The sequence below is a fragment of the Hemitrygon akajei genome, chromosome 16, assembly GCF_048418815.1.
Source record: "Hemitrygon akajei chromosome 16, sHemAka1.3, whole genome shotgun sequence".
Taxonomy (NCBI): Eukaryota; Metazoa; Chordata; class Chondrichthyes; order Myliobatiformes; family Dasyatidae; genus Hemitrygon; species Hemitrygon akajei.
In genome coordinates, this window is record NC_133139.1 from 51,168,278 (window position 1) to 51,189,679 (window position 21,402).

The 21,402-nt window shown below is 44.6% G+C and overlaps 1 protein-coding gene across 1 annotated transcript in view; it reads right to left on the minus strand.

Moving 5' to 3' along the window:
* Positions 1 to 203: 203 nt before the first annotated feature.
* The window catches only part of LOC140740045 (tropomyosin alpha-4 chain), a 36,385-nt gene continuing 15,186 nt past the window's right edge, over positions 204 to 21,402 (minus strand). Inside the window, exons 2-8 of the mRNA XM_073068873.1 lie at positions 20,290 to 20,423; positions 19,294 to 19,411; positions 18,251 to 18,321; positions 15,807 to 15,882; positions 14,424 to 14,486; positions 10,526 to 10,595; positions 204 to 1,984 (exon numbers count right to left, since the gene is read on the minus strand). Of these exons, the coding sequence (XP_072924974.1) occupies positions 1,902 to 1,984; positions 10,526 to 10,595; positions 14,424 to 14,486; positions 15,807 to 15,882; positions 18,251 to 18,321; positions 19,294 to 19,411; positions 20,290 to 20,423 (615 nt within the window). The 3' untranslated portion in view covers positions 204 to 1,901. The remainder of the gene's footprint in view (positions 1,985 to 10,525; positions 10,596 to 14,423; positions 14,487 to 15,806; positions 15,883 to 18,250; positions 18,322 to 19,293; positions 19,412 to 20,289; positions 20,424 to 21,402) is intronic.

Genomic DNA, 21,402 nt, shown 5'->3' on the forward strand with positions numbered 1-21,402 from the left:
AGTAAATATTGACATTTGCAATTTATTTCCAAGAAGGTGCTGATGCTGCAGGCCAACAATAAACCAAATGACAGCTGAACTTTCTGATTTTTCTAGTGTCAGGGGTCAGACAGCTCGGTGCTTGTGGAGCACTCTTTATACTTGGGATAGGTATCACCCAGTGTTACTGAGCTACAAACAAACAAACTAGTCAAACAACAAGGTTTCTTTAGCAGTGAGTCATTTTATTTGCTAACCAGTCAACATCACCAGTGCAAAATTTAGATCACATCATTCCCCAATTTTAATCCAGTGCCATCCACTTTTGATGCAAATGGCATCTTGTTTTGGTGTTTAAGGTCCAGCATATGTGTGATTTGTTTAAAACAGTAAAAACAAAATCTGTATAGTCACAGCTTGTGCTGAGGGGAGGCATTCTGGTACTTTCCTAAAGGGGAAAATAGCTTTTGATTTTGTTTTGGGGCCACAGTTGATCAAATATTCTGATTCCTCTGAAGCAGAATGAGATGGTCCAGAATGAAACACCAAGGCTCATTGAACAAGGTGTTAAGAAGTTACTAGGACAACAGACATGACTACAGAGCAACCCAAATCACTGACTGTTTTGGTGATTTATACACGATTAAACACACAAACATGCTGACCAATGCCTGAGTGAACAGACCGGATGGGAACACATTCAGCAACTGTGGGTTTTCTGCAGTGCCTGACATGGTTGCTTATTAACCTCTAAAATCTTGCTTGTAACAGACACTGGCCATTGAACAACAGACAACACAATTCTTCATGCATGGACTTGTATTGTTGCATCTGCTTACAGATGGGAAATTACAGGAAGAGGAACTGTAGTCCAGCCTAAGCTGTGGTGTCAGGATGGCACCTGTCCTCAACTTCCAAATTGTCCTAGCTTTGAAGGCTGGTGAGTGGTCGATTTCACTCTGCGGCAAATCTAAATCAACAGCTACTTTCCTCTCTTTTTTAATGCAAATAAGCTTTCACCCACTGAGCAAAAGTATTATAGCATACAAGGTAAATGGTCATCTTTCATCCAATAACTACTCACTCGAGTGGCGGAGGTGACACTGTATTGGGGCTGGAATGCAAGATTCTGGTGAAGTTACCATGGGTCAAGGCATTTCTCTAATTTTAACTAGTGTTTTTGATTACCCTACACAGGAAAAAGAAATAGATTACTTTAAAGAATGTGATGTGAACATAGCCAAACTTCTAATATTTTGACTTTTGGTTCTTCCAATCACAGGGGATGTAGAATGACTACATTTTATAGACTGCGGTGCAGAACAAGTCAAAGAGCAACAACTTTGGCACTTGAGTTTTTCTTCCCTGGTGACTGTGAGAAGGGAGCCTAGTAACCTTGACCCACAGGAGTTCACCTGGATAACGAGTTGCAAGAGTTGAGGAGGTCCAGAACCAGAGGAAACAGCCTGCACTGCCAGTCACCATCCAAGGTCTACCTCACCCACTGAAACCAAGAACAAAGCTAGCGAGTATAATAGTTGACAGCACAATACACAGAAAGAGCAACAGGCCAACGATATTTCAGGGTACAGACTTCACCTGAAGAGTTTAACAAGATGTGGAGCAGGTTTGTACCCCAAACCCTGTAGCTCCTGCCTCACATCCCAGGAGAAACTACTTACAGAGCTCTGCGTAATGTAACAATAGGAGAGAGACTGTGTGCACGTGAATGGAGAGGAGAGGGGGAGGTGGGGAAGGAAAGGAAAAAACGGAATAGCGTGATAAAAATTCTACAAAATACAAAATTAAAAACTTTGGTCCACGTTCAGTGAATCGAGCTCAGTCGACACTTGAGGGAGAGGACGATATAGAGATGTTGAATCATGAACAGTTGAATGCTGGGAGTTCTGTTGCGGAACTCTTTACAAGTTGTGCAGTTCCTGTAGAGTTTGATCAAGGACCTGGTGCATACCCATGTTCTCTTCTTTTGCTCGAGTAACTTGCTCTGTCAAGGCAAGAGGGAGAAGTGGCAGACAGGTTAGCGATGCTACAGTGCACTGAATTTTAAGACCCGACATTCACAATGACCCTGTTGGTGTGCAGGTGAGGATGAAGCAATCAGCCCAAAATAGCTTACGGAGTTAGTCAAGTTTGGAATAAGTTGTAAGGCTACAACATGGGGGAAGGGAAGAGGAGAGATAGAACTAATGAGATTCCCCCATTGGAAGCTGGAATGAACCCAATCTGGGGACATGCAGATCAATGCAACTGACGTGGCCGAGTGATAAGGGTTAGTTAAGACAAGTGCTGCAGACTGATTGCTAATTAGGGTGAGGATCTCCAAAATAATTTCACCTAAACTCAAACTAGCAGATAACATAATCCAAAACACTTTGAAAGCAGGCTCCCAGAGAGCCTCCTCATGCCGAGTTACCTGGGGCACACTGGGTTAAGAGATAAAGCAGCTGACCAAACTGTGGCGACAACACTGGGAGGCCACGTGGAGCTGGGCTGGGCTGGGCTGGGCTGAAGCAGGTGGCACCATTCCATGCGAGAGGCACCCGAAAAGGAACACCGGCTCAGGAACTTACCCCAAACACCAAACTTAAGAGAGGCTTTATCCGAGTGCTGCAGTGAACCAGAAGGAAGGTGGAGAGAGAGAAGCAGGGAGGATTGAAGAACAGGGAGAGAGTTCTAGACGACGGCAGAGAGTTCTAGAGCAGAGGTCAGCAGAACTTGGAGAAAGCCGAGATTGTTAGGACTACCACTCATCTGATCCGAAAACCCCCTTTTGAATTTCTTCATACAATATGTATCTGGTAACAAAAAGAAGGAACATGAAAGATATCACCCAAACCTCAGCTTTGTCATGACTCATACAGTATGAGCTTCAAGGCAGAAAATCTATGAAATCACTGAGCAGAAACACCATCACTTGCTCTCACTTTGAGCTGGAGTCAGGGGCTAGTGAGGTTGAGATTATCACCCAGATTTAAGTCAGCACCACCTTCTATTAATAAATAACAGGACCATGGGGAAATAGGTTCAAACACCCAACTGTTCAGTTCTTTAGTATCTGCCAAGGGTAGTGTATGTATCTCTGATATGTGGTTCCACTCTGGAGATATGGACATATCATCTCGGCTGGTGTTCCAGTGCAATTCTGAGTGAGGGCTCCCCAGTTAGAGCTGTCTTTTGGATGTCCAGGTCTGCCCTTTCACTGGACATGAAAAGTGCTGTTATTTATTTTTTTATTTAGCGGTACAGTGTTGAGTAGGCCCTCCTGACCTTTGGGCCGCACCACACCAGCAGCCCCAAAACCCCGATTAACCCTAATCTAATTGAGGGACAACTTACAATGACCAATTAACATACCCAGCACGTCTTTGGACTGTGGGAGGAAACCAGGGCACCAGAAGAAAACCCATGCATTCCATGAGGACATACAGAGATTCCTTACAGAATGGCAAAGTAACTGGCCTGCAGAATGGCTGTGGCACCAATAATAGTGGAGAGCCCAATGCCTTGGCTAGTGCTATCCAGCAGATAATGGGACTGAACCATTGTCACATTTTGTGCAAATCCATGAACAAAAGTGACTATAAATCTAATTGATTAAAGGCTTTGGGGAGTATGGAGACCTTGGGTGATGCCTTCTAAATGCACTGATTTTAGGCTTTTCCATTTCCACAGGCTCCAACAACCCACTATTAACATAAGTCAGGAGCAGAGTTAGGCCATTCAGCCCATTGAGCCTACACCACCATTCCATCATGGCTGAACCCGGATCCCATTCAACCACATACACCTGCCTTCTCGCCATAACCTTTGATGCCATGACCAACCAGAAAACGGTCAGCTTCCGCCTTAAGTACCATGGACTTTGCCTCCACTGCAGTCTGTGTCAGAGCATTCCACAGATTCACTACTGTCCCGTCACACCTTCCCTAGACACAGAGTGCAGCTCCCTGTATACTGCCCCATCACACAGTCCCTCGACAGACTGAAGTTCAGTGATTACAGATGGCCTAACTGGGGGCCAACAATGTGCTCCTCACAGGCGGCACAGTGGCACAACAAAAACAGCGGCAGAACCAGAGACCCAGGTTCAGTCCTGACCTTGAGCACTGTTGTGTGTGGAGTCTGCACTTTCTTCTTGTGACTATGTGGGTTATCCTGGTTTCCTCACACATTCCAAAGATGTGTGGTTTGGTGGGTTAATTGGCCGCTGTAAATTTTCTCTATTGTGTAGGTGAGCGCGAGAATCTTTGGGGCGGGGGTGGGGCGAGTCGGGGAAAATATAAAAATGATCAACAATGGTTGATGGTCAGTGTAGAGATAGTGGATGAAAGGGTCTGTTTCTGTACAGTACTGACAAATACAGCTATAGGTACCAATCCATTCTACAAGCTGGCAGCTGATTGCAACACCTGCTTCTTGCTTCAGTTTAATTATTGTTTTCACCACGAGCAGCTACTATCCAAATCAGTTGTAAATCTACCTATCTCCTGTTAATAGCTCATAATAGCTTGGTACAGCAACTGCTTTGCATGTGACCACAAGACACTTGCAGAGAGTTATGGACACAATTCAGCACTTCACGGAAACCAGTCCACAATTCTTGTCGCTACAGTAAAGCGGCATAATCAAAGACCCCTCCCACCCTGAACATTCTCTCTTCTTCCATTGGGCGAGAAGATAAAAAACCCTGAGGGCATGAACCTCTAGGCACAAGGACAGTTCTGTCCCACTACAAGTAGTTCCCTAGTACAGCAAGTTGGACTCGACCTCACAATCAATGTTGTTATAATCTTCTACCTTACTGCTTACCTGCACTGCACATTTTCTGCAAATGTTACACTTTATTCTGCATTGTTACTGTTTTACCTTGCACTATTTCAGTGCACTGTGTGATGGTCTGATCCGTATGAAGTTTACAAGCGTTTTACTGTCTTCTTGGTCCATGTGACAATAATAAACCTACACCAATTCCATCCCTGATTTTCAAAAAGAGGGGTGGCGAGTGCGAATTTTGGGCTCTACTGAACTAGTCTGGTAAGCACACACACTGCCATCTCATGGGTGATGGATGGCACACTAACTAGGTGGGCTATTTTACTGAATGGTGTTGGCTTAGTACCCATCCAGGCAAATGAAGGGAATTCCTTTGTGAATGGTGGCAAGATTCTGAGCATTTGGAAGCGGGTCACTCGCTCCAGGATCTCCAGCTTCCAACCCACTCCTGAAGCCACAGTATTTATGTTCTGTAGCTGGGTAAAAGTGACCCCAGGATTTTGGCAGTGAAGGGAAAACCACTGAACTTGCAGGCGATGCTGCCTCACTGTAATCTTTCTCAGATCCATAGTACTGGATCTCAGGATTCTTGCAACTCTGGTTTTACCCAGCCAAACTCACTGTATGCCAATCAGCCCAACTCTGAATTCCTCCAAATCACTCACAGCTTATCCATCAAAAACTGCACTCCAAAGCCTCCAACTCTGCTGGGGACATCAGCCCACATTAAAAGCACAAGTAGCTGCTGTGTGGCGAATCATTTCTGGGCTGTTTTCCATCAGTGAAGGAGTGTCTAATACCAGGCTGGAAGTGTCTGCTGTTCTGATCATACTTGTCAGGTACAGTACATCACAGTTGTCAGCACTCACCCAATCAAACATGACCTTGAAAATTTCAACTGATCACAGGTCTCAGGCACGCCGAGCTCAACTGCACTCTGCAACAGCCTGGCACTGATCAGATGGTCATGCATCCACATCCAAAGGAGTGGGAGGTGGGGCAGATGGGTGGTTAAGGAGACTGCTTGCTGGGTTTATTGGTTCTCTCATATTCAGTACAAGGGAATTGGTCCCATTGCAGAAGCAGGCCATTCAGCACTTTTACCTGTCCTACCCAACACTGAGGTCCTGCTGGATGATCCCTTTCCATCTTACCACCTTTGCTCCAATGTTTTATACACATTGCACCATAACCTCACAGATCCCAGACCTGGCTGCTGAACGTATTCATTATAGAGCAGCCCTGGGCTGGACCACGTGGTCAACAGCCCCAGCACTGGTGTAACGGAGAGCAGTCCACCCATCATAACACCCAACAATGTAGCAGAGGGGCTGGTGAGCGTGGGGCATCACCGTTCATTGACCTGCACTGTGTTGAATCCACCTCCACAGCTGACAAGCATGAGAAATACCCTGGTCTGCTGTTGGGGAACTGGATGGGGTCCGGAGACTCTGCATAGGTACAGCACCAGGACCAGAGGGCATCAGTCGACAGCATAGTCCTCAAAGACAGCACCCGAGAGTGGAAAGGGAAACACAAATGGACCACCTCCATTTGGTCCTCCAGGATGGAGGAGCCAGTTGCTCAGTATCGATGTCCAGTTCAATCCCACAATGAGTTCTTGCACAGGATAGGCCTGGGCCAGAAGCTGAGGACAAATATCTCCAACCAAGCTGAAGGAACAGTAATACTGACACCGAAGGGCTTATTCAATAGACAATAGGTGCAGAAGTAGACCATTCGGCCCTTCGAGCCTGCACCGCCAGTTTGAGATCATGGCTGATCAATTCCTATCAATACCCGGTTCCTGCCTTGTCCCCATATCCCTTGATTCCCCTATCCATAAGATACCTATCTAGCTCCTTCTTGAAAGCATCCAGAGAATTGGCCTCTACTACCTTCCGAGGCAGTGCATTCCAGACCCCCACAACTCTCTGGGAGAAGAAGTTTTTCCTTAACTCTGTCCTAAATGACCTACCCCTTATTCTCAAACCATGCCCTCTGGTACTGGACTCTCCCAGCATCTGGAACATATTTCCTGCCTCTATCTTGTCCAATCCCTTAATAATCTTATATGTTTCAATCAGATCCCCTCTCAATCTCCTTAATTCCAGCATGTACAAGCCCAGTCTCTCTAACCTCTCTGTGTAAGACAGTCCAGACATCCTATGTAGTTCACAAGTTCAACAGGAGGCACATGCAAATGTATTAAAGGTGCAAGAGCTTTGGTTGGTGTGTGGGAGGGGATGGGAATGTAGTTTGGCCAGTGAGACATAGGTTTCCTCCCCAGCACAGAGGGCCAGGTTGGTTCACCCACCCCTTAAGAGACAGACCAACGGACTGTACCCTTCATCCTGGCACCTATCAGTGACACACGCAAAGAATCCATGCTCAAATCTGCACAGCAGGGGATGGCTGCATCTGCACCGGTGCTGCGAGATGAACGTGCCAGGGCGAGGATTGCGGAGTCTCTCCGAGGACTGGAACATCAGGATTCAGGAAGGAGATTGCCAACGATGATTGGCGTCAACTGAGTGGGCCGGGTTTTTTTTATATAAAGAAAAAGTGATCATATTGACTCTGGCTCTTGCACACTCACACTAGAATCAGAAGCAGATGGCTCACAGCGCAGGGCAAGATTACAGTGGCCCGGCACTGTTGGAGGTGTCAATTTTCATCTGTCCCCTCTGGTAGATACAAGGATCCTAGGAAGTTGCTTTAAAAGCTGAGAACTCTTCCTAGTATTTCAAAGAATATTTGTTCCTCAGCCAGCATAATGGGCATGATGCCAAGTAGACCCCACTGCACTCTAACTACAACAGCAGCATTAGTTTCGATCTGCTTCAATAGCTGTAAAGATGGTTGGAATGACGCAATAACAAACACACAGATCTTTTTCTCTAATCATCTACAGGTTATATTGGTACAAGAGAGATGTAGCAAGGTTTGTATAACTGAGAACAAATTAGCTTGGTACTATATGGAAGGATGGCAGGTCAGTTATAACTAAGGCAACTTCAAGGCTACGGCTACAGAATCACCATACGTTTATCAGACTCTTAACAATCAATAGATTCAAAAAATGTTGATTATATACTAGAGATGTGAAAAAAATAGGAGGAAACAGTCTCAGCTTTATCCACAATCGAAGCTGAGCCGTGAGTGGGAGAGTTCAGAGGAAAAGCACTGGTGTAATTAGCCAAATAATTACCAATGATCCCAAACACATCACTAAGTTTAGATGTAAAAGGTGCACTGAGACGAAGTTAGTGGAAGAAAGGGCTGGGGTAATGAAAGGTCATTTACAAGGAAGTCATATCATTGATGGCGTGGTCTAACTCCTCACTGACAGCTTTGTTCTTCAGCTTCTTAACACAGAGTTCTTCTGCAGTTTTAAGGGTAGAAGGTGAGCAGAGAGAATGCAATGGTGGGACAAGTGAAATATTTAGTGGAAAATCGGTATAAAAAAAGGTGAAGTGAAAGTGAAAAGAAAAAAAACAAGTAAAATCAATAAACAACATCTTTCAGCACTGACTTTTCAAGTAAATTGTATATCAAATTAAAATCAAACATTGTCCATCAATTTGAGTAAGGCTCAACCTCAACCTACATAAAACTCTTTCCCAAAGATCACTATGCCTAAGAGTGGGTTTTGTCACAGGTATCGCCAACTAAAGTGTCGATGAAGATTGAGACATCGAGGCAAATGCCAAAAGCAAGTGAGAGTTCAGTGCTCATTGCCTTCCTTTTGATTACTGCTGAGGAGTCTGTGTAGCTCGCTGTGGCAGGCGGGTAGACCTCTGCACTTGCGTGCTGTCTCTCTTCGTTGACGAAGGAAGATGTTACTATGGTTCTGTGCATATGAATTGGACTACTGCATTTATAGACTGTGGACTTTTTCCAGACTTACGGTTTTTACATTGTGTGTTTTTCACCCATTTCTTTCCACTTTGTTGTACGAGGGAAAGGGGCTTGGGGTCGAAATTCTTGCACCTTTTTTTTTAATGGGGGAGGATGGTTTGGGGTCAATGTTCTTGCTCCATTTTGTACGGGGGAGGGTTGGGTTTAGGGTCAAAGTTCTTTGAAAGTGTGAGAGCGAGAGACCGCATGCGTGCGTGGTGTTTGGGTGTTGATGATTGCACCTCCGTTCTTTTTTGTGCAGGGGGTATGTTTGATGTTTCTCAAACATCATGTTGTTCTTTGTTCCTGGACAGGACAAATCTCAGAGTTATATATGGAAACATACTTTGATAATACATGAACCTTTGAGGCACCTGGCTTTGTTACTCAAAGTGTCTCTGAATGGCATCTACAAGCACTGGGCACAGACGAGCGGAGCCATTCAGCCCATTTATCTCATCTGCCCTACCTCTTAACATCCAGGCCCTTTATTCAGCCAGGGCAAAAGCCGTTACCTGCCCTTTGCTAGCTAAATAAGCTCAGTGAACTTGTGACCTTCACACAGCCGCCCTGAATTTACTGTTCATGCTACTTTCTCAAATACAGTTGGCCCTGCTTATCCACAGGGGATTGGTTAAGGGACCCCCCCACCCCCACGGATACCAAAAAACATGGATGCTCAAGACCCTTATTCAACCTGTCTCAGTGCAGTAGACTTTAGGACCCGGGGGAGCTCGGGACCCGCCGCTCGTGGTTGCTGCTGAATCCGCAGTGTTTCTGTTCCGTTGACGGAAAACGATCACAATTGAAAATAAAGTGGAAATAATAAAGCAACCGGAAAGAGGTGAAATGTCATCGGTCATTGGAAAAGCGTTAGGCTATAGTCAGTCAACGATCGGAACAATTTTAATGGATAAAGTGAGAATAATGGAGCATGAGAAAGGCCCTGCCCCAATGAAAGTTACAATTATTACTAAGCAACACAGTGATTTAATTACTGAAATACATATATTTCTTAAGTGTTTTATATGCCTAGAAAGGTAAAATATATACTATATACTAAGACAAACGTTTGACTAACTGATGCTAAATAATACTGGATGTACCTATTCTGACTTAGAGAACTTGCGTTTTATTTTTCAATTCCTGATCCACGGTAGCCTATGCACATCCTCCTGTATATTTTAAATCATTTCTAGATTACTTACAATACCTAATACAATGTAAATAGTTGTTATACTGTATTGTTTAGGGAATAATGACAAAAAAAAAGTCTGTACATGCTCAAACAACGAGTGCTGGAGAGAGAACTTCCGGGTTTTCCCGATCCATGGTTGGTTGAATCCGCACATGCGGAACCCGTGGATAAAGAGGGCCAACTGCAGGTTGTATTTTGAAGCAGCCTTTGATCATGCTTACTGGACAGCAAGGAGAAATCTCATTGGTCACCCCAGCACCACCTCTAGAGCCTGGAAAGTCACTTGTCTAAGCACACTGACCGGTAGCTCACCGTGTTATCATACAGTTGAGAGATTTGGAAGCCAGAGCTGCTCTCAGTCAGTTCCTCAAGTACCAGGTTATACAGATCTGTACTGAGTGGAGGGATGCTCATGGCTGAACATTGTATTCCACAAGACTGCTGTCAGCACTCATGAGAAGAGGAGAAACAGTCTCTTCTCATAACCTCTGCTCCCTGATAACCCCAACAGTATCTGTCCATTCAAAGAGAGGAAGGGGAGAGAGCAACAGCAGGCAGGCGCCTGAGGGGAGGGAAAGGGTGCAGATCTAGATGAGTGAGAAATGAAGAGAGGGGGCTGCAGGATGAATAAAAAAATTAGTAGGATTTTCATACCTTCCAGTTCATCGATGGTCTTTTCCAGTTTAGCAACGGACCTTTCAGCAAACTCCGCACGAGTTTCTGCCTGTGAATCACAGCCAATATTTACACATCACCGTAAGTTTGCTCAACATCTCTGAGACTATTGGTCCCTGAGAGGATGAGTGGGGGCTGCAGGACGGTTGAGCAACCAAACCGTGGCACCATGGTTCAGGGATCCACTCCAGGGGTTTTGGGGGGGGGGGGGGGGGGTGTAGGATGCAAGAAGAGAAGTATAGTTGTAATTGGGGATAGTCTAGTCAGAGAATAGGCAATACTCTGTCATGAGGATTGAGAGTCCCAAAAGCTGTATGTCTGCCAGGTCCCTGGATTTGGGACATCTCACCAGACCGGCAGAGGAACTTGGAAAGGGAAGGAAAGACCCAGCTATGGAATCCATGTGGGTATCAATGATGTAGGAAGGAGGAGGAAAGAGGATCTGCTGAAGGAATTTGAACAGCTAGGGACTAAACTAAAACACAGAACTAAAAGGTAAACTCCGGATTGTTACCCGAGCCACATGCAAATTGACACAGGGTGGATAAGATTAGTGTTAAACATGTGGCTCAAAGTTTGGTGTGGGAGAAATAGGTTTGAATTCCTAGGACATGACACCAGAACTGGAGAAGGAAGGTGCTGTTCTGATGGGATGAACTTCACCTGAACCATGCTAGAACAAGGGTCCTCGCAAATCACATAACTAGGGCTGTGGACAGGGCTTTAAGCTAAATAGTAGGGGTCTGGGTTCAACAGCTTGGAAAATTATGAATAAAGTAAAGGGAAGAAGAGTGCAGGAGAGGCTACTGAAGTCTCCAGAATAAAGAATAAGTCAAAAAGTTTAGAAAAGGATAAGAACTCAAGCTCAGGCAACATGGAGACAAAATTGAATATTTAAATATACACAGTATGTGAAATAAGTTAACAATCTTGTAACAGTTAGAAATTGGCGGGTAATACATTGTGGGCATCACAAAGTTGTGGCTAAAGAAGATCATAGCTGGGATCTTAACATCCAAGGATACGCATTATATTAAAAGTACAGGCAGATGGGCAGAGGGGGTAGGGCAGCTTTGTTGTTAAAAAAAAAAACACAAAATCAAATTATTATAAAGTAACATAGAATCAGAAGATGCAGTTTCTTAATCTATCCACGGGAATTCTGCAAGGTTAAAAAAAAATTGATGGGAGTTACAAGCAGGTCTCCGAACAGTAGCTGGAATGTGGGGTGTAAGTTATAGTGGAAGACAGAAAAGACATGTAAAAAGGGTAATGTTATGGTGGATTGGGAAAAATCAGGTTGGTACTGGATCACGAGAGAAGGAATTTATAGAATGCTTTTTAAAGCAGCTTGTGGTTGAGCCCACTCAGGGAAAAAAGTAATTCTGGATTTGGTGCTGTGTAATGAACAAGTTTTGATTAGGGAGCTTAAGGTAAAGGAACCCTTGAGAGACAGTGATCATAATATGATAGAATTCAATCTGCAGTTTGAGAGTGAGAAGCTAAAATCTGATGTATTGCTATTACACTTCAGTAAAGGCAGCTACAGAGGCATGAGAAGAGAGCTGGCCAAAGACGAGTTGAAAGGGATATTTGCAAGGGTGACAGCAGAGCAGCAATAGCTGGAATTTCTGGGAGTAATTTAGAAGACGCAGGATCAGTTAAATCTGAATTAGTATTCATAGGGGAGGGCGAGGAACTGTGCTGACAAGGGAAGTCAAAGAAAGCACAAAGGCAAAAGAGAGGGCATATAATATAGCAAAAACCAGTTGGAAGCTGGAGGATTGGGAAGCTTTAAAAACACAACAGAATGCAATAAGGAGAGCAAAGACAAAATAGGAAGGCAAGCTAGTCAATCATACAAAATGATATTTTTTTCCAGACATACAAAGAGTAAAAGAGAGGCAAGAGTGGACATCAGACCATAATAATGGGTGGGGGGGGGGGGGTAGTAACAGGGGGAGGAGTCAAAGAAAGGGTGGAAGAATTGTGTCACTGTGGAACACTCTGTGGTTTCCTTAAGATTTCCTGACAAATCTGTTGGAATTCTTTCAGGAAATAGGAGGCAGGATAGAGAAAGGAGAGTTAGTGGATATTTTTTATTTGGATTTCGAAAGACCTTTGACAAGGTGGCACACAGGAAGCTGAGAAGCATGAATCTCTGGTACTAACGGGAAGATATTGGTGTGGACGGAAGACTGGCTGACTGGTAGAAGGCAAAGAGTGGGACTAAAAGGGGCCTTTTCTGGTTGGCTACCAGTGATTAGTGGGGGTTCTGCAGTGGTCACCATTGGGTCCATTACTTTTCACATTATATGTTAATGATCTGGATGACAGAATTGATTGCTTTGTGGGCAAGTTAGCGATAATTCAAAGATATACAGTTGGAGGGGTAGGTAGTGTTGAGGAAGAAGGGAGTTTGCAAAAGGACTTAGACAGATTGGAGAATAGATAAAGTAGTAGGAAATGGAATACAGTGTCCGGAGGTACTTGCTGATGTACTATGGTAGAAGGCATAGATTATTTTGTAAATGGGGGTGGAATTCAGAAATCAGAAGTGCAAGGGGACATGGGAGTTCTCATGCAGGATGCCCTAAGGGTTAACTTGCAGATTAAGTTAGTAATAAGGGAAGGCAGTTGCAACATTAGCATTCATTTCAAGAGGATTAGAATATAAAAGCAGGGATGCAATGCTGAGGCTTTATCAGGCATTGGTCAGACCACACTTGGAGCACTGTGAATGGTCTTGGACTCCTATGTGTTGGCATTGGAGAAGGTCCAGAGGAGGTGGATGAGAATGATCCCAGGAGTGTAAAGGTTAACATACAAGGAGTGTTTGATGGCTGGGACTGTACTCCTTGGAGTTGAGAAGAATGAGAGGGAATCTTATTGAAACCCATTGAATATTGAATGGCCTAAATAGTGCAGATGGGGCCAGAGGGCATAGCTACGGAAAAGAATGATATCCTTTTAGACAGAGGGTGGTGAATCTGTGGAATTCATTGCCATACGTCTATGGAGGCGTAGTCATTGGGTATATTTAAAACAGAGGTTGATAGGTACTTAATTGGTAAGGGTGTCAAAGGAAGAAGGCAGGAGAATGAGTTTGAGAAGAAAATAAATCAGCAATGATCAAATAGCATAGCAGATTCAATGGGCTGAATGACCTAATTCTGTTCCTATGTCTTATAATCCTGAATTATTGGAAAGATTAGTCAACTCCATGGAATAGTAATAGATTGAGTCTAATGGAGCTGGAGTTACTAACAACCTACAAATGGTTCTGTTAGAAACAGAAGTACGTTTTGATGCCGAAGTGTCATTCAAACAGAGCTGGACAAACAGCTGGAGCCAGACTGCTGCTGAGCTGTCCAGTAACTGTCATGTCTTTGTAAAATTATTCCTTAGTCTTCACAACCTCACTACTGTGGGTGACCTCTTCCAACCCATCCTGCAGGTAAAGTCAGAACCACATCAGCATGAGAACCCAATCCTAATTGTGCAGCAAAGCGTGCAGAGGATTCAATCAAGTTCTACAAAAAGAACTGTGCAGACCATTGGAGTAGATTGTCCCAAAGCCCCACTTAAACAACCCCAGGGATATTAAGCTGGACCTGAGGCACGTGAAAAGACTGTAAAGAATGGCAGGCAAGAATAACATTCAGTAAAACAGGGCCACTGTGACTAACAGCCAACCCAGAGTTGTTACCGACTAACTTGCTAAAAGTGATCAAATTGATTTCAGCAGAGCACAGCGGGCCTGAGAAAATTAATCCACCCAGCCCAGACCCAACTGTGGATGGCATGAACATCCATTAGATGCAAAATATGTGCTAGATAAGTGTGCAACGTCAGCAGGGTTTTACGAGGGACTTACCTCCTTGAGTTTGTCATTCAGGATCTTGATCTCATCCTCATACTTATCTTCTTTCTCTGAGTACTGCCAACAGAAGGACAAGTTAGTGAAAGCCAAACATCATTGTCACCAGTCCTGTCATACTCCCGTTACAATCAGTTATCAAGGATCATGAAGAATAAAAGGAAGCTAGTCAACCCCTCAATGGGATCTTCCCTTTAAACAGACCACAGCAGATTCATACTTCATCTCCATATACTCAACACATACCTTTAAACACTACAAGAATATACAAAAGATCTACAAACATTTCACTTCCAACTCTTGTGACAAGACAGTTCTAAATTTCTGTATCCTTAGAGTTTTGAGGAAAGGTAATTAGATGTTCTTCAAGACCCAGGTGAGAGTCACACTGCCCATTGATTGGTGTGTTTGTGCCTCCTCACAAACCCGTCCAGTTTTACATCAAAGTCCCTTTCCCTGAGATTTCAGCCCATTATTACAATACTGAGGGCAAGAGATGCTTTGGGGCTGAGATAATGAACATCCATACCCTTCCCTTCTCTGTTGACTAAGGTACACATAAAAGAATTCAGAGATCTTTTGCATTGTTCTGAACAATATTACTCTTCAATCCCAAACCATCATTGCCCAAAATAAACATTGTCCCAGCACTCATCTGTGTTATCATACTTGTCCTTTTTGACTGGATGACTCTCATAACTTATTCCCATGGCAACCCTGACCTCACCCTATAGAATTATTTTCTTTATCCAATCCATCCCCTTCCCACTTCCTCTGCAGCTGGACTTCATCTTATTCCCAGGATTGAATAGACCAAAGCTAAAGGGCATAGGTTTAATGTGAATGGGGAAAGATTAAGGGGAACAGATTGGTGAGTTGTTCCACATGGAGGCTGGTGGGTATCTGGAAAGTGCTTCTAGAGGAGGTGGGTACAATTACAGCACTTACATGATATTTAGGCAGGTTAATGGATAGAAATAGGGATTGGGCCAATGAGACTAGCATATGAAGGTGACCTGGTCAGCACAGAAGGCTGAAGGAGCTGTTTCTGAACTGTATAACTATGACTGATTTAAAGCCAACTTTGTTATCTCTTTCTTGGTTATCATGAAAGCTATTCAACGTGAAATGTCAACTCTTTCTCTCCATAGACATGTCAAGTGTTTCCAGTAGCTGCAGCTTTAAAAAAAAATTTCATGAACCATTTCCCAATTTGTCACCATTCAAACACTCAATTCATGTCAGGAAAGAAAGACACTGACTAATGGATCTGGTGAGGAACCTGGGATTGATTAGTGAACACAGCATAAACGAAACCATTGCTTCAAGCGTAATTCAAACCTAATCTCAGCAGGAATTGAATAAGGATCACAGACTCACCTTTTCTGACTGAGCCTCCAGTGACTTGAGGTTGTTGGTGACATTTTTCAGCTGTTCTTCTAGGTCGCTACACTTCCTGTGTGAAGCAGATCGGAATTGCTTAAGTGTGGCAGAGACCAGTAGAGACACCACGCAGTGATCGGTGACCACCAGTAATCTCTACAGGAGGTGGTGGGAGCTCACTCTTGCACACTTTCAACTCAGTTCAGGAAAGGGGAGTGACTGATCAGTCATTATCAGAGATACTAAGCCACTGTAAAATCTCATGCAAATCCCCACATATTCTTCCCACAACATCACAGACAATCACACGAAAATAATGTCACAAGTACGGACAGAACTTGTTATGTTGATACCCATCCTCATAACCGCTTATTTATCTTTCCCCTACATTCATCTCCTTACATTGTTTATCCCACTCTTTTCAAAGCTGAACCTATCTTGGTGACGGTGATGGACTTTAGGAACACCAAGCTTGCACTGCTCCCTATTATTACTGATGGTAAGAATGTGGATGTAGTGAGGACCTACAAGTACCTGGGGGTGCACCTGGATGACAGACTTGAGGGGAGCACGAACATAGAGGCTGTGTACAAGGGCCAGAGTCACCTCTACTTCCTGAGGAGACTGAGGTCCTTTGGAGTGTGCAGGCCTCTCCTTTACATGTTCTACCAGTCTGTTGTCACCAGTACAATCTTCTATGCGGTGGTATGCTGGGACAATGGCATCAACATAGGTGAGGCCAACAGGCTCAATAAACAGAATAGAAAGGTTGGCTCTGTTATAGGAGTCAAACTGGACACACACTGGAGGCTGTAGTAGATCAAAGGACCCTCTGGAAAATCCTGGCAATTCTTGACAATATTCTCACCCACCTTGGCTAAACAGAGGAACACTTTTCGTAATAAACTAAGACAACTGCACTTCTTCAAAGAACATGATACAAGGCCATTCTTGCCCTCTGCCATTAGGCTCTATAATGAGTAATCCTATAGCCAGGGAAGCGATGATCCCTGCTGTTAGAGTGTTTGAGGTTACTTTTTTTTATTACTTCTTCTCTTCTAATATTTGTATATTTGTGCACTTTTAATGCTACTGTGACACTAATCTCCTTTGGGATCAATAAAGTATCTATCTTTATGTGCTACCTTGTCACATTGTCGGCAAATTGGCTTATTGAAATACTAATGTATTGAAATGTTCAATACCAATGCAACATCCTTCCTTTTTAAAAGTAGCCTACTCTGAATGGTTTCCATATACTTGTATTACTGTGGGTTGTTTAGTGCAAAATCTTGTACAAGTGTTGAGGTCTGTATTTCATTGCTAGTGTTGTTCAGTTCCAAGTTCAACTCCATACACCAAGTTGAGGCAATGTCACAGCATTGCGTCCAACTTCAGGACTAGAGCCACAGATCCCACTTATATTGTAACAAAAGAACTATCTAATTGATACATCACTATACCACCAATCATCTATACAACAACTTGAAACAAAAGAGGTCAACTTTTCTTTCATCTCACACTGATTTCATTTGCCAGCCCATATCTTCTCTAGATTTTAATTATATTGATCCAGGACTATTTCCCCAAACAGTATCCAAAAACTGGCTGGCCTCTGATTTTGTCTCTGAATTTCCTTGTGTTAAAGGGATCACATTTGCAATTTCTCTATCCTGGACACCCAAGATGACCAAGCCGTTCCAGAGGTAAGATCTGTTTAAGTCTCCTATCCGATGTTCTGGGATCAGGGAAGTGTTTACACAGCTACCTTTCTTCTGAATGCAAGTACCAGTGGGGAAAAGGTGTGTCACAGTCATGAAATGCAAACTCTCAACTATGACTGGGTTAACAATGTACAGCACAAAAACAAATAAATCCTTAAACATATACAAGAAAACAGCAGTGGCTTTGAGTTCTTAGCTCATGAAGGAAGGGCTGAATCTGGGACTTCCCATGGAGAGGATGTGTTCCAGCTGGAAGCATTTGAGAAACACAGATCAGACCACCATCAAGTTTGGACTTGCTGTGGAGGAGCTCAAGGTACATGCAACCATAACAGCTAATGAGCTGGTTCCCAACTACAGGAAACAAGCTGCAGCTGTTAGCTTTCACACAAGGATATCACCCTGATCAGGTGCAAATGCCCACCTTGACTCCCACCTCAGAAAGGATCCCAATTCCCACCTACCAGCCTGACCATCATACCCTTGATACCCAATCTATCATTCACCCACATCTCCAGAGTGCATGCTCCCAACCCCAATCCAAACAATGCAATTTTACATGACATTGACTGTCTGCAAACGTTGCCCCCCCACTTCTATTCCATCATCATCAGCTGAGGAGTCAATGGCCACGCCAAGGTTTTGAGATGCTTGGATAAGTTATGGTAATCTCAGCCTGTGCATCAACATCAAAAGCCGGCAAGTTCATACACTTACATCTCTGCCACTTCAGCACGTTCTTCGGCACGCTCCAGCTCTCCTTCTAAGATGACCAGTTTACGAGCCACCTACACAGGGAGATTTGAAGTCAGGATCACCACCATCATTAACAAGCTCAGAGAAACCCCTGCTATCACTTTCTCACTCCCAGTGCCCTGCCCTCCCCACCTCATGTCAAGCACCACCTCAGCCACTCCCAAAACCGCAACATCTACCAGCAAGGACAAGGACAGCACACAAATACGAACCGCATTTCCTGCAGAGCCCCCTCCATCATGACTTGCTCATCATCTGACTCTCCCTGTCCTCTCCAGCTTTGCAGCAACACCTTCACCAGTAGGATTGCTATGGCTCACACAGAGGATTATCACCACCTACTTTATGGCAATAAGGCACGGGCAACAAATGCCCACAAAGCAGAGCCCTGGAGAAACGAGCCAAGTGCTGTGCCCCCACTGCCCTTGCCCTCTCCCTGGTGCTGTGGTCACAGGTTTGGGGATTCTAGCAGAGTTGTTTGGATGGTAAGTGGTGGAAGGAATGCCAATCACAGGGCTGCTCAGCCCTGGAGTTTCTTACACTACTCAAGCTGCATTCATACAGATAGCGGGGAGGACTCCAGTTTTAGAAGACCTCTGATGGAGTGGTTAGTGCGCAAAATTCAGTCAATGACCTTGCACTACTGCAAAGCTACAAATTTCACAGTGACAGTGCTAATAAACCTGACCCTGTCACTGGCACAGACAGCAGTCAGGAAGCAGGAATAAAGGCTGTGGCCGATTGTGATAAGTGGGATTACACCTCTGCTTCTCTCAATGTAGAATTACTTTGAATGAAAGATCACAATTCCCGAAAAGGCTGACAACTAAACAAGGAGTGTTATGATTCATAAGGAGGAGGCAAAGAAGCTGCAGGGTGATTTAGTGGAGTGAGTGAGTAGGTACAGCAGTAGCACGGACAATTGGGGCGCAGGTGCCTGACGACAGAACTGCTGGTTAGCTGAGGGACATGCTCACATTGATTATTCACTGGCCCGCACTCACCTCCTCATACTTGCGGTCAGCCTCTTCAGCGATGTGTTTTGCCTCCTTCAGCTGGAGCTCCTGAAGCTCCATCCTCTCCTCGTCCTTCATTGCACGGCTCTCGATCACTTTCATGCCTCTGTCGGGTAAACGCATGGTCAGAGCAATAGGTCAGGAATAGGAGCAGAATACTGGGTCAGTGGCATTTCCTAACCAGGGCTTTCAAACCAGGTCAATGTGAAGAAGTATCTGTTGACAGTGACACTAATATACCTAATCAAACATGGCCCCAGGAATGGGCTCAGAACACCAACCCCACACTGTTTACATGCAGATGTAATTTCCAGTGCACAACTGCTTAACATCACTAAATGCCAGGGACAGATTCAACCACTGGATGGAGATGCATGGAGCCCAACCCAAAAGAAAGAACTTCGCAGATCTCCAAAAATATTTCATATGGAATCAGTGACAAAAACAGGCCACTCAGCCCCACTGACTCATTGACTTGCTTCCACTTAGACTTGAGCTGGCTGACCAGGCCACTGGTTACTGGTTCTGCCATAGGGGCAGCTGGGCAGTGTACTCACTGGCCTCTGTCGGCTCTCAGAGACCTGAAGAGCTGGCCGACTTCCTGGGTACTGTCTTCCATTTTGATTGGTCAGAGCCAGGGATTCACAAATAAGATTTTGAGAGCATTGTTGAAAAAACTCTGTGATTAGAGCAGACTGTGACTCAGGGACAGTGACACTGCCTCACCAGTGAGTTTGATGCTGGGGATGGCGATGAATCTGGCTTGCCCACTCTGTCCATGTATTTGCAGGACTGTATGGAGACAGGCTGCTCACCCTCTCCAGTACTCCAAGGTGCCTAGTAGTCCTCATCTCTGAAACAGAGCGTGGGCTCACTGCTCTCCATTTCCATGCTACTGCAGGAGTGAAGAGGCTTGCCCGTGATGACCATCCCTCCCCCCCACACACACACACATTAAGTGGAATACAACTGTGTAATGCACACCTCTCACTCTCGTCTGCTGCTTTCTCAGCCTCCTCCAGCTTCTGCAGGGCAGTGGCCAGGCGCTCCTGGGCCCGGTCGAGCTCCTCCTCAACCAGCTGGATCCTGCGGTTCAGGCCTGCCACTTCGCCTTCAGCCTGAGTGGGAAGCAAAGGAATCAATTCTGGGAACGCTGGGACCCTGCCCATGCAAGCTGTAGTTACAGGAAGCACATTACATCTCTTGGTTGTTGCAAGTGTACCGTAGCAGTGTCATCTCAACCCAACAAGGCATGTCAGAGCTTCCTGCCCTTCTATCAATATCACAAAGAGGTAATCAATTCATGGCTGGTCACGGTTACTGAGTTGATATGTCTGTGTATAGATGCATCTTTGTCCACAACTCCCATTACAAGCAGAGCACAGACCAAGCTGGAACCACTGGGCAGAGACTGAAGTGCCCAATCCAGCATCCACTCTCATGTGGTTGACTAAATGCAGCATGAACATCTACCAACTGGTCCACGACAAGACTGCTTGTGGGGGACGGGGGGGTGGGGAGGGGACTCTGGAAGTTAAAAACTTCATCACTCTTGTATCTGTCATCAACATTCCAGGTACATCCTGGAGTTGGTTACAGCCGGCAAATGTGTTTGAAATGTTCACATTAATGTACTGGAATGAAAAAAAACCAGCAACTAACAGGCAAAGAAACTCCACAGACAACAATGGAATATTGAAAAGAAAAACCACAGGTGCCAGATATCTGAAATAAGAAAAAAAAATTGTGGGCTGAAGGGCCTGTACTGTGCTGTACTATGTTCTAAGAACAGAAAATATTGGAAACTCTCAAAAAGTCACGCAGGATCTGCAGAGAAAAATACAAGGTGAACATTTCAGGTCAAAAACCAGAAATGACAAAATGATAAACTACAGAATATCAATCAGATAACCTGTTCTTGCAATTTCAATATAGGGCTGAACGTGCACAACAAGGTCAGAGCGTGCAGAGTCTGGGGAGAAGCAACAGAATGGATTCCTATATCTTCTGGACAGAAATTAGAGAATGGATGCAAAGGGCAACTTTGAGTAAGATGCCGATGCGTGCATTATCTTAGGCATTTCACTTGCGATCGCA